At 40.3% G+C, this 12,472-nt stretch overlaps 1 protein-coding gene across 1 annotated transcript in view; it reads left to right on the top strand.

The window, feature by feature from the left end:
• Positions 1-11,874: 11,874 nt before the first annotated feature.
• LOC136555936 (melanopsin-like) overlaps positions 11,875-12,472 on the top strand; it is a 34,332-nt gene continuing 33,734 nt past the window's right edge. Inside the window, exon 1 of the mRNA XM_066548977.1 lies at positions 11,875-11,975. Within this exon, the coding sequence (XP_066405074.1) occupies positions 11,934-11,975 (42 nt within the window). The 5' untranslated portion in view covers positions 11,875-11,933. The remainder of the gene's footprint in view (positions 11,976-12,472) is intronic.

The raw sequence follows: 12,472 nt of genomic DNA on the forward strand, positions 1-12,472 counted from the left end.
ATCTCTGCAATGTCACACTGAGTTGTTTTGTTGGTTTTTTTTTATTGCATTGCTAACTAAGGTATAACTAAGAAGCAGAACAAAATGTTTTAATTTTTTTTTTTTTGCCAGGATAGGAAATATGAAAATGAGCAACAGGTTAGGTAAAAGAAGTATCTGTCAGTACATTTTAGAAGACACCTTAAGGGAGTTCTTAAGTGAGCAAGTCAAAGCAAAGTAGTGTTCAAACAATCAAATATGGATTCAAAAATTAATCCATTTAAATTATTTCTAGAATGTTAATACCTGTGTAGATACATTAAACTTACAGTGATCCTATCCTTGATTTACTACATTAAAATCCTTGATTTTAATGTGAGGCTGGATGGCATTTTGGCAGTGGGGGCCAAGACTGTGCCACTGACAGTGGGATGTAAACTACTGCAGAGCCCCTCTGTTAAGGGAGCATATCTGTTAGCTAGCTAAATATCATTTCTGAAGGGTGGACCATAGGGGTGAGTAAGGTGTCAATTCTGTTGTGAAATGCCCCTCTGGATTAGTGGCACTATTTTAAGATCAAAATGTGGCAGACACTTTACTATGGGAGAAGCCAACACTCCATAACTCACTGTTTCTTCACTTTTTTACAGGTTTATAAAATTTCAGCAGGTCTCCATAGCCCAGTGAAATCATCACAGATCCATTTTATTCAGCTGAGTCTTCCTGCTCTGTGTTCTTCTTTTGAGCTATGGGTGAGTGCAAAGCAGTAGGTGAGCGTAACACCATTTTATAAATATAAAACCATTTCATGCTAGACCTGACAAACGAACAGCACTAGCTTTGTTAGCAGACTTTCCTTGTTCTTTATACTAAGCAAGAATCCTGAGGGATTTGAAGCTTCATGTAAATCTGTTAGCTAATATAGGCTAGCAGATTTTGAGAAATCTGGCTTTTACTCCAAGTTTACAAGGCTGTTCCAGTTGCTGAGAAGTCAGAAGTCTTGGTTATAAAGACTCTTGGGAAACTGATCCATCAGTTTTACAAGTTTACAGTGCTGTTGGAAAAGGGCCAGCACTGTAACACTGGACCCTGGAAATGAATGAAACATTTCTCTATTAGCTCATATAGCTTGCAACACCCTGGTAGCTGAGTAACTTGCAGGTGTTGCTGCATTCATCCTTGCAGTATCTGAATAATCCAGGGAAAAGCAAGTACAAGCAGCTATAAAAATATTTCCACCTCTCTTTGTGGGCAAAGTTTCCACCTCTCCTAGCCCAGCAGGGGAAAATCCCGAAAAGCTTCCCTTTCCCTAAAGTTCTAGGCAATTTTTTTTTTGTTTCGTTAACATTAAAATTTTATGTATGGATTCTTCGTTGGTTTAATCAAACTTATTTTCATTCTACAAAATGAAAGTAAGTTTCTCCAGACCAGTGAAAGTTTAGTAGAGTATTTTTTAACTTCAGGTAACTTTAACCAAGAAATTTATCTCTCAGTATAAGCCACATCCAAAAACCACAGTTTTGGAAACTAAATCAAAATCTCTGGCTAAGTTTCCTGTGACAGATTTCTCATACCTTGGAGCCAAAAGTTTTTTGGAAGATATTTTTGGAGGAGCATTTGTAAACTAGAATTAGGAGTTTGCTGACACCCTGTTGTTAAGGGTGCTGAGTCACCTCTTTTAAACAAAAATAATTATGAATCATCACAATTTTCTAAATTAAAAAGCAGTTCTACATATTCAGAGTTTTGACTGTAGTGAATCTTATAATGAGACAACTATTAAATTAGATCAGTGGCTGTAATTGTTGCACCACAAAGCAAAGAAAAAGATGCCTTCAACTCCTCTTCTTTGACTTGAATTCTTCTTTTCAATTCTCCCTGAGATGCATCCTACCTGCATGATGAGATGTATGACATGACTCAGAATTGCCATGTTCAGAAGAATATGATATCAATTCAACCTTATGTTTCCTGTCCAGAGGTAACCGCTTCAATTAGGTGGTTGTAGAGAAGCTGTGGGATCAGATAAGAGATTACAAAATTCTCTGGAGAGAGCACGAGGCTCTCTAGGTAACACAAAGTCAGTGGTGATCAGGAAGCAGAGAAACAGTAATGCCAGGAAGTGGGTGTAGAAATCATTATACGTGCCAAAACTGTTAAAACTAATAATTAGTATTAGCAATAAGTTATGCAGCTATCATCAGATCACAAGGAAATAGTGACAGCAAATTTAACAAGATGTTTATGTAGTTAATTCTTTGATTGATGTTTTGTTTATAAAGTGCTACAATGGTAATGAACATGTTGTGCCTTTAGAGGGGCCTCTTAGGTGAAATAAAAACGAGTTGGTGCATGGCTAAAATGGAGGCTGCACAGTTTTGCCCGGTGCCGCCCTGTGCATCACTCCGTGTTCCTGTTACACCACATCAGGGTCAGGGAGGTCTGAAGCAAGAGGTGCTGAAAGAAACAAGAAAAGGGAGAAGATGCAGCCTCAGTTGCAGGGGGCAGACTTTGGCCTATTCAGGATGCTGATTTGTGTGCCCAGATGACCTAGAAAGCTGATGGCATCCTGGCCTGTACCAGGAACGATCAGCAGGACCAGGGAAGTGATTCCTCCTCTGCTGTTGGCACTGGTGAGACCTCATGTCCTGTGTCCAGTTCAAGGTGCCTCTGTTCAGGAAGGACATTGAGGTGCTGGAGCATCTCCCAGGAAGGGCAACAAAGTTGGTGGAGAGTCTGGAGCACAAGTCCTGTCAGGAGTGGCTGAGGGAGCTGGGGGTCCTTAGCCTAGAGAAGAGGAGTCTCAAAGGTGACCCTATCACTCTCTACACCTCCCTGAAAGAAGGGTGTAGCCAGGTGGCCATTGGTCTCTTCTCCCAGGCAACCAGTGACAGGACAAGTGGACACAGACTTCAGCTGTGCCAGGAGATGTTTGGGTTAGATATAAGAAAGAAATTCTTAACAGAAAGGGTAATTAGACATTGGAATAGACTACCCAGGGAGACGAAGGAGTCACCATCCCTGGAAGTGTTTAAGGAATGACTGGATTTGGTGCTTAGTGCCATGGTCTAATGGACAAGGTGGTATTTGTTGGACTTGACAATCTCAAAGGTTTTTTCCAATCTACCTGGTTCTGTGAGTTGCAGAGTACAGCTTTGTGTTGGGCAGACTTTCAAAAAGTGAACCGAGTGAAGGATATAGAACAAGAAGGGCCAATTCTCTCAAAGTAAGGGCCAAATCCTGGTGATTTGTGCCCAGAAATAGCTCTGCTTAGGAAATGCCATAAAGGTGGTTTTTTTAATGCATATCTGAAGATCAGTGTTGTAAACCAACTTCTGTTCTCACTATCCTAACACAAATAGATAAGCCAAACGGAAGCTTGTGATATAACAGCAGAAGTTGGTTCCATGACTTAAGTGATTTATTGCTCAGGACCAAAGGCTGAAAGGGAAGTTGACAAGAGGAATAATAAAACTGTATTTGTATCAACGGCTTTTGCTGAAAAGCAACTTAATATTTCTCCTGTGTATTATACCAAATCCAAATTTGCTGACATTCAGCTCTACAAGTCTGAGATGGATGAAGTGACTTTTGGATTTAATTTTTTAATTTAATAATAGCAAAGCAACTATGGGAAATCTTGCCATTTGAGCACAGAAATTTTTCCCTCCTTGACTTCTAAAGCTACACTGTGCCTGTGATGCTGAATGAGATGTCTCATTTTTTTCCTCAGTATTAGCTGCTGGTTCCTGGCAGAGCTGCAACACTGAACTTAATGATGTAGTTGGGCAAATACTGCAATTTTAAACATACCTGAAAGCTCACAAACCTATGCTCTCTGCCTGACAGAATCTGCTATAGGCTGCTTTGATTCCTCTGAAGCAAATTGGATTACTTCTTGTTTCCAGTTAAATGGTTCCAATGATTCCTTGAATGGCAATATGCCATTTTGAGTCATGGAGCTGGCAAGAGAGAATGGATGGTCTAACCAGATTTCTTTTCTATCTCTGAATTTTTGGTTTCTCACTGTTGTATTCCTTTGATTTAATCTGTAAATTAGTTTGGATAGGAGCATAGCTGTGTGCTTAAACCTCAAAGTCATGTGCCTTGTTGCCAGAGTGTAGCTCTGTCAAAGAAGCATTAGTTCCTGTTCTTTGTGTCATTTGGTGAAAAGGTGGGGAGAATACTTGGGACTATTGGGAAAAGCTTAACAAGAATAAGGAAACTCAAGAATTTATTTAATACAGTTTATCTTTTGTAATACACAGCTATATTAAATGAGTTTAACTGTAGCAAAGCTTACTTTACAATCTAACACCCCTCATGCTTCTGAAAGAATATAAAATATGTTTTTTTCTGTAGGCCAGCTTTCTCCTGAGCTGAGAAGTTGGATGGAGAGTTCAAAATTGTAGCTGCCACAATAAATGATCAGTAATGGTACAGTTAATTTCAGAAATGAGAACTGTTCCCTATATTAGGAAATATTTTTTGACTTAAATCGATTTTTTTTATCAAAGTGTGTGCAGGAACTCACAGAAATTGAGTGTGTGATCTGACCTGTCTATAGTTCTAATTCAAAATTTACTGTAGTATTTCTAAATAAAATTGTGGTTTTAAAAAACCCCACACTCTATTTAAAATGTTTAGAAGAAATACAAAACTTGTTTTGGTCATACATTAAATGGTCCCATAAGTTGTCCTGTGTAGTTCACCACATCCCCTGACAAAAATGTCCTTTTACCCTGCTGTTTTAGTATCTTATTCTCTGTCTGATTCTCTCTCTGCCCTGCTGTTTTGAGCAGAAACTTTGGGGGAAAGTATCAATTCCTGAAAGTCCCTAGAGCAGACTGTTGTTTTTACCTTCTGGCTATCACTTACTATATGTTTGGGGAAAAAAAACTCATTTCAAAGTTTTCTTTGTTAGTGGTTTCTAGACCAAGCAAAACTTTGTTTCCTTTTCAGGAAAGGTCTACATTTGTGTTATGGTTTCTGTGAGAAGTGTGGGAATGAAGTTACTTGTGGGAGTACCTGTTGCAAAGGGACAGGGGACACCGGGTGGTTGAAGAAGCCTCGACTCCTGAGTACCTCTCCAGCTTCTTCTGTGGTGCTTATCAAGTCTCCTCATTGGTATGCCTCGCCCTCAGGCAAAGGGGTTTTGTCTGAAATGTTTCATTTTAGTGAAGTGGTGAGGTTTTTTTGATAATACTTGTTTTGATGAGGAATGTAAGTGCCTCCTGATGCCTTCTGTACCAGATGGGAGAGGGATTACGGGAACTCATGTGGCATTAGACCAGGAAAGCCCAGAAATTATCTCAGTCTGAAAGAGAGGGAATTTTAGACCAGAGAATGTTTGGTGAAGGGAAGAATAGGGTTCTTACTAACGGGTTTTTTGTTCTTTCTTCTGGAGAAAAACCCAGTGAATGTAAGTATGAAATCTTTTTCTGAGGTACTGCTTTCAAATAGTGTTTCCTTCTTTTTTTCTGGAACAGAATTGAAATTTTTGAAGATGAAAAATCAGAGAAGATGCCATTTGAAAGAAAGATTAGACAATTTGTATTTATTTTCTGATACTTTTAGCACCTGCATTTGAAAACCAGTCTCAGATTCACATGTGAAATTATCATCCAGAAGGTATTAGTGATGGCTTCTTTTTCTAGCAGAGATAAAATTCAAGTTTCTTCTCACCTCAGGATGAATGTACTACTACACATCTAATTCAGTTACTGGAATTGCTTCTGTTTTCTGAGGTAAGAATCAGCAATGGTTTTGCTATTTGTCTGAGTCTTGAGGATATTCAAGTCAAGATGCAAGCCAAATTTTTAAACAAGTTTGTAGTTTAAATTTAATTTTTTTTCTGGTTCAGCCAGTGCTTTAGGGCGATATCATCTGAAGAGCAATTCAAACCACAGGATTATTTGGCCTGAAACGGCTGAAGAAATTATGGGGTTTTTTTGCATGCAAAAAAGATCCTGAGAAGTGTCTGAGATCTTCTGAAACACATTGCCATATCATTTCAATGGAAGCTGGATTTCAATTCTCCTGGTTTAGGAGGTGGATGGTGGGGAATGGGTTGCACTGAAGGTTCCTGCAGAGCTGGAATTGGTGTCTGATCACTGGAAGGGTGAGGGCAGGGCTGAGCTCAGGAAGGTCACACCACACGTGTTTCCCTCCCTGTGCTCTGCAAAGTGCCATGGTTGGAACAGGGCAGAGCATCACCTGGAGCACACACAGAGCCCCTATCACCGTGTCAGCAGGGACCATCAGAGCTGTGTCAGGGGCTGGGCTGGAGCCCCTGGAGCCAGCACTTAACAGGGCACAGCACTTTCTGCTAAGTGTTCAGGGCAGTAGCACAGCTATTGCCTAACATGTTGTCCTTCTGGATTGGAACAGTCGTCCCTCTGGCTCTTCAAGGACGTGTGGGTCAAGCTGCTTTACATCCAGGTATATTCTTCCATCCTTTGTCATATAGGAACTGAAGATCTATAAGGGCTTCTTTGTTTCAGTGTCTTTTTTAAAAAGAATGTCTGAAATAGGGAGCCAATACCAAATTTGGGGTTCTTTTTTTAACCTCATTATTTGTCTAAGCATTGATAGGACTGATTTATTCAGCTGCCAGGATGAAATCCTCCAGGCTGGCTTTTTACACAAAAGGATTTTGTCTTAAGCATTTAAAGTGTGAAAATGTTTCTATTTATAGGAATAAGTCACCTTTGACCAGAAATGGGAAAACTTCAATATAGAAGATAACAAAAAAAAACCAACAAAATCTGTGTGACTGTCACTGCCATGACTTTGACAGTAGAAGTTGTGACTTTTAGGGTTTTTCCATAAGCTGTTGGTGAAAATTCTGTGATTGAATGAGGCCAGAGAAAAAACTTGTGAGTTAGTAAAAATCAGAATGTCTTTCCTGTGGAAAACACTGGTATCATGAAAAGTGTTTTTAACTGAGTGTTGAAAGCAAAAAATACTGTATTTTGAGTAAGTTTACAGTATTGGGGTGTAGCAAAATGTTAATCTGAGATCCCAGTTCTAGGACAGGTCCATTTCCATTCCAGTCCCAAACAGCCTTTCCAGAGGGCACAGAGCAGTGCTAGGAGTGGTAAATAAGAGCCCAGATTTCTGGGGACAGGGTGATTGTCTCCCCCAGAACATTATGAAGTTGAATTCCTCCCTCATTTGACAGTTGCATTCCTTCCCCTGCCATTTTGTGTCTCCAGCAGAGATAACATTCCTTGGCTGTGCCTTGATGCCAAGGATCCCCTCCTTGGGAGGCAGGAGCTTCAAGGGCTGTGAAGATGATAAGCCATGGCTAAAAATCCTTTGCTGTACCTTATAAAATGAATGTCTTCAACTGAGGAATGAGATTGGGTGTGGATCTCAACTGGGTTGTTCTTTCCATGGGAAGGACTCTGGATAAGGGTAAGCCTGGGATGAAAAGTTGTGTCTGAGTCCTGGTAACTCATTGCTGCTGGTGGAAAAAGAGAATGGGAGGGATATCAGCCTCCAGGAGGGAAGGGGCTTGGAGAAGTGGGATAGGAATTATGCTGAAGCCCCTGTTCATGCAGGGACCACCATGTCGGGTACCTTCAGCTTCTCACTCTCAGAATGAAAGTAAGCAAAACTTCTCTAGGCTTGGCAGAGGTGAAGGAGAAAGGAAAGAGAAATGCCCAATTAATCACTGCCATTGGCATATGCTCTGTTAGTGGGGGAGGAGAAGTAAAGAGTCAAGCTTGTACAGGTTTACATTTTTGCCGGTAAGTGACCTGTTCATAAGGTGTGTCCTAGATAAGTATTGTTGGGTCTTCTTTGTCCCTTAAAAACTGCAACAGAGAGATTTGCATTCTAATTCTGTGATTAAGTCTAACCCATACCTTGATGGTAACTGACTGCATTTATATCCTAAAGCTTAGATTATACTGTAGAAGTTCAGTATTTGAAAAACTGTTCCTTGTCCATGATGACTAATCCTACCTGAGAAGCACTTGACCAAGGAGCTTCTTGAGTTTTTTCAAGCCCTAAAGTTTCTATAGTTGTTTCATTCACACTCAGCTGGCCTGATCCATGCTAACACTTTGTTTTCCTTTGCAATTAAAGTATTTCAGCTGCCATGTGAAATATGTGAGACTTTTTAGGCTTGTCAGAAACTCAGCAGGATGGCATTGAGTGTTTGCACAGCAGCTTATAACAGTCCCAAGAATAATTCCTGGATCAACTTTCTGGCTATTTTTAAACCAGGAAAAATATGAACTGTTGAATAAATCCATTTTGTTCCTTGGCATATGATTATTTTCCCACTTTTTATTTCACTGTTGGTTATTTGACAGCTCAAAAGACATTTCCAAACATGCCTCTCTTCCATCCCAAAATGAACATGTGACTGTGGATTACCCATCAGACTTTGACAGTCTTTTGGTCCAACAGCGCATTTGGAAAGGGATTTCTATGTTATTTCTTTTCTTTTTAAAGCTAGAATGTACAAGTTCACTGGGCATGTATTCAGTTTTCATTGAACTTTTTTCTTTCTTCCAGTTTTTGTTGTTTTGTTTATAGTTTTTTAATAATCATGCGGTACTCACCTTGTTTTTTGCTCTTCAGTGATCATAGTATCAGTAGCCGTAAGTGTATCATCAGTAGCTATTAGAGGACAGGAGGACTGGAGATCCCTGATGTGACTGTGAGATAAGGGAAGTGTAAAGCTCACTCCCATCCCACTGAATCTGAAGCCTGGAGAAGCTTTTCAGTGCAATTTTGCTCCCTTTGCCATTATACATAGTAGTCTGTAGCTGAATTTGGTCTGCTTTGCTAAAATCAATGTTCAGAGACTTCCAAGGAGCTGGTCAGGCTGTTGTCATTCCCATGTGCCTTAGGAAGCAGCATACATGAACAGTCTGTTTTGTGTGAAACACCTTTGACACTCTGTGTTTCCAGAAATACAGCTGCAATAAAGGAAAGATGACCTTGGTGAAGGCTTTGATCAAAGTTGACTGTTTAAATCAATTAAAAGGTGGTTGGTTCAGATTACATATAATAAAAAGGTTTTTTGCAATGAGGGTTGGTAAAGCACTGGAACAGGTTGCCCAGAGAGGTGATGAATCACCTGCAAACATTCAAGGGGCTCTCTTTGATCTAGTTGAAGATGTCCCTGCTAATTGCATCTCTAAAGGTCCCTTCAAACCTGAACTATTCTATGATTCTACATTTCTCAGTGTGCAGCATCTCTTGATTGACCACCGGGTCTGTTTTCGTGCCTGGATGTTTACAGTCCATCTCTGCTCTCACTCTGTCTGGTGAATATAACACCCAAGTGTTGCAAGGAGAGGAACTGTGGCATGTGAATGCACCTCATGCTGAGGCAGGTGCCCAGAGGAGCTGGGTCATGAGACAGCCTGCCCTGGGCATGGCAGCTCTGCAAGATCTGTGTTAAAGTCATCATCACCAGTGATAAGGGGAGAAATACTAGCAAACTTCTTCTAACAACTGATTAATCTAGGATTCAGCATTAATTCCAGCTGTTGACAATTATCCTCTCCCTGTGGCTTTGCTGAGGTGTGGTGTTTGTCACAATAGATCTAACCTGCTAAACAGATACTGCTTTTTGCTCCACCAGGGATGCCTTTGGTGACAGATAAAATGATTCCAGTGTACAGAGGACAAGGTCTTTCAATTTGTTAAATTTGCCAACTGCATTGGGAGCCTGTGGGATGAAAGGTGTCATAGAAATGTAAAGTGCTATTACTCATCCAAAATTGCTCTGCTCTGTTTTCCTAAAAAAAAAGCCCCAAACAGCCATGGATACTTCTTTCATGCATTTTGTTCAGTGTTTGGTTGGTTCCTTTAAATCTGCACACAGAACTGCTAAGAACCACTTAGCACCTGGATGTTGAGTGGGTCTCAGGCATTTTATCTGACCTTTTGTTAGGCAGTTATTTCCCTTACCTGTTTCTCCAGTTGCTTGAGTAACCTGTTTTCTGTGACTAATTTTAAGACACTGATTTTCAGTGCTTTTATTTAAACACACAATGAGTTTAAGCATGCAAGTGAAGTTCATAAAGCTCAGTGAGTCCAAACACTTTGTCTGGTTGTACTCATTTGATTGGTTTACTGTATTTTCCCATGTCCTAGCATTAATTGCAAACAGCTGAAATACAAAGGCCTAATGAAGAACTAATCTTGATGTGAAAGCAGGAAAGAGAAATGTGTGGGACAGGAATTCAGTAATCCTCTGGCTGGAGGTTTAGTTGTACCTAAACACTGTCATTCATAGAGCCAACTTAAATTGTCAATTAAGAACCTGTCAGTCTAAACAAATCTGAAGTGTGAAGAAGTTTGCTTTAGTTGGCATTTAACTTTTCCCTTGGTGTCCAATTCTTAGCTTTAATCAGAATATCTCACAGAAGATAAGGTTCAGTTTGATCCAACTATGTGAGGTATTGCATGTAGTTGGCTTGTACTCAGAGAAGTTTCAGCTCCAGCTTGCAGACATGCAGAACAAAATGAGCAAAGAAAGCAGTTCCTCAGAAAGGACATCTGAGCAGTTTTTCAGGTCTCAGGTTTCAGAGAGTGGCATTTCTAGTATTTTACTTACTTCTGTAAGGAAAGGAAAAAAAAGGAACTCTCCTGTGCATGTTAGAGGCCATGATAATCGATGTATAGGAATAGATAATATATATTCCTATATATCTGTTATCATGGCCTCTAACATGCCCTCTAGTAGGGCTAGATAGATAATAGAATTAGATAATTTCTTGTGTGATTTCTGTTGCCTTACAGAAAATTTTAACCACACTGGAGATAAGAAATAATATTAGCCAACAAATTATAAATCATCAGGTTCTAAGACTATCACTAATGTATATAGTAGCTCAAATATTGTGTATAGCTTTTCCTCTGAAAGGCAATATTTATGGAAAAAGTTGTAAGGTAACCAAAAAATGTAACTATAACAGTATTGAATGTATGTGTCATTTGGTGGATTTGAACTTGGAGCATATAAAGTAATGGAAAGAAGTGAAGTTCACTCCCAAACAGATCTACAGCCAGCAGATCACAGGGATCAGGTCAAGAGATGCACCTAAAAGGTAAAGCATCAAGATGCCAACGTACAACTGACTGAAAGACAGCAGCTAACAACTGGGCATCTTCAGAGCAGGGAAGGAGAACCTCTCAGGTCAAATTATTGAATGGAAGCAAGATGGTTCAGTAGGGAATGAAACCCAAGGATGAAGTAATAATGACCAACAAACAGTACTGGTGTCTAAATTATGCACGACAATGACACCAATAATTTGACTTTTATAATGCAATAATGCAATGCATAACACTATACTGTGTTTTCACCCAATCTGTTTGGGGTTTTTTTTCTGGCTGACTGTCCATTGTAGTCTAACATATTCATCTTGTCTTTGGGCTATTAAATGCCAAAGTAAACTTTGTTTTGAAATCTAGGCCTCCAGTCTAGGGATTTCAGCAGTGTTCTCCAGCATTTGCAGATTATCCATGTGGTATATGTTCACCATTCTTGTAAGTTTTATATCTGTACTTCAGTTTCTACTATCTTTAAAATCATCAGTTAAAAGGGTTAATCTGTGGGCAGAAGTAGTTTTAAGATTCTCCTGAGGAGCTGTGACCATTGTCATGCCCTAAATGGAGGGGGCATGTAAGTTTCTTGAACTTTGCTTAAATTGTAGTTTCTACATCCTTTGTCTACTACTTTGGATCTTTTCTTTTTCAGACAAAACTCATTCTCACTCATCCTTTCCATTCCCCTTTTAAAAGGGGAACACTGAAACCAAGTATGTGGAAAATATTAATACATTGAAAATAAAAATGATATAGGGATAGAAATCTAACTACTTTTCTGATGTCTTTCTGGCCAGAGTGCAAGAGAGGGGTTCTCAAAGAGCATACCTGATGTCAGATCCTTGCTCTTTCCATCATGTTCCAGTGCTTCTGAGATGCTCAGCTTTACCACCATGACACCAACAAGTTCATGTGAGGTAAGAAATTCCTGTGACCCATTCACTGCTGCTCAGTAAACTTTCTGTGGCTATTCAAGCACCTCTGTGACAGGAAATGCTTGAATGTTAAGGCATAATTCTGCAAATGAAGTTTTGGTAACTGCAGGCTGAATTGCTGGGAAGTGGTTCTGTTTCATACCTTGTCTCTTGACAGCCCTGCAAGAAACCCAGCTATGGCTTAGGCATGTTGCTGCTCACTTGTGCAGCAGGGCAGAGCCACCCTAACCTGGCCAAGGGGGCTCATGGGCCGTGGGGATGGAGCACAGGGTGTGCAAAGGGAAAGCTGGAGCCAGGTTTGGCCAGCCAGTAGAGGCTGGGAGAAGGGGGGTGGTGGAGGATGCCCAGCTTCTGTTTCCAGCCCCCTAAAGGGGGGTTCCAGGGAAGGCAAAGCCAGGCTCCTTCCAGCATAACCATAAGAGGCCAGGGGCATGAGTAGGCACAAGAGAAATCCCAGGCAGTGCCCTCCATCCCAAGCT

This window comes from Molothrus aeneus, chromosome 4 (genome assembly GCF_037042795.1).
Source record: "Molothrus aeneus isolate 106 chromosome 4, BPBGC_Maene_1.0, whole genome shotgun sequence".
Lineage (NCBI taxonomy): Eukaryota > Metazoa > Chordata > Aves > Passeriformes > Icteridae > Molothrus > Molothrus aeneus.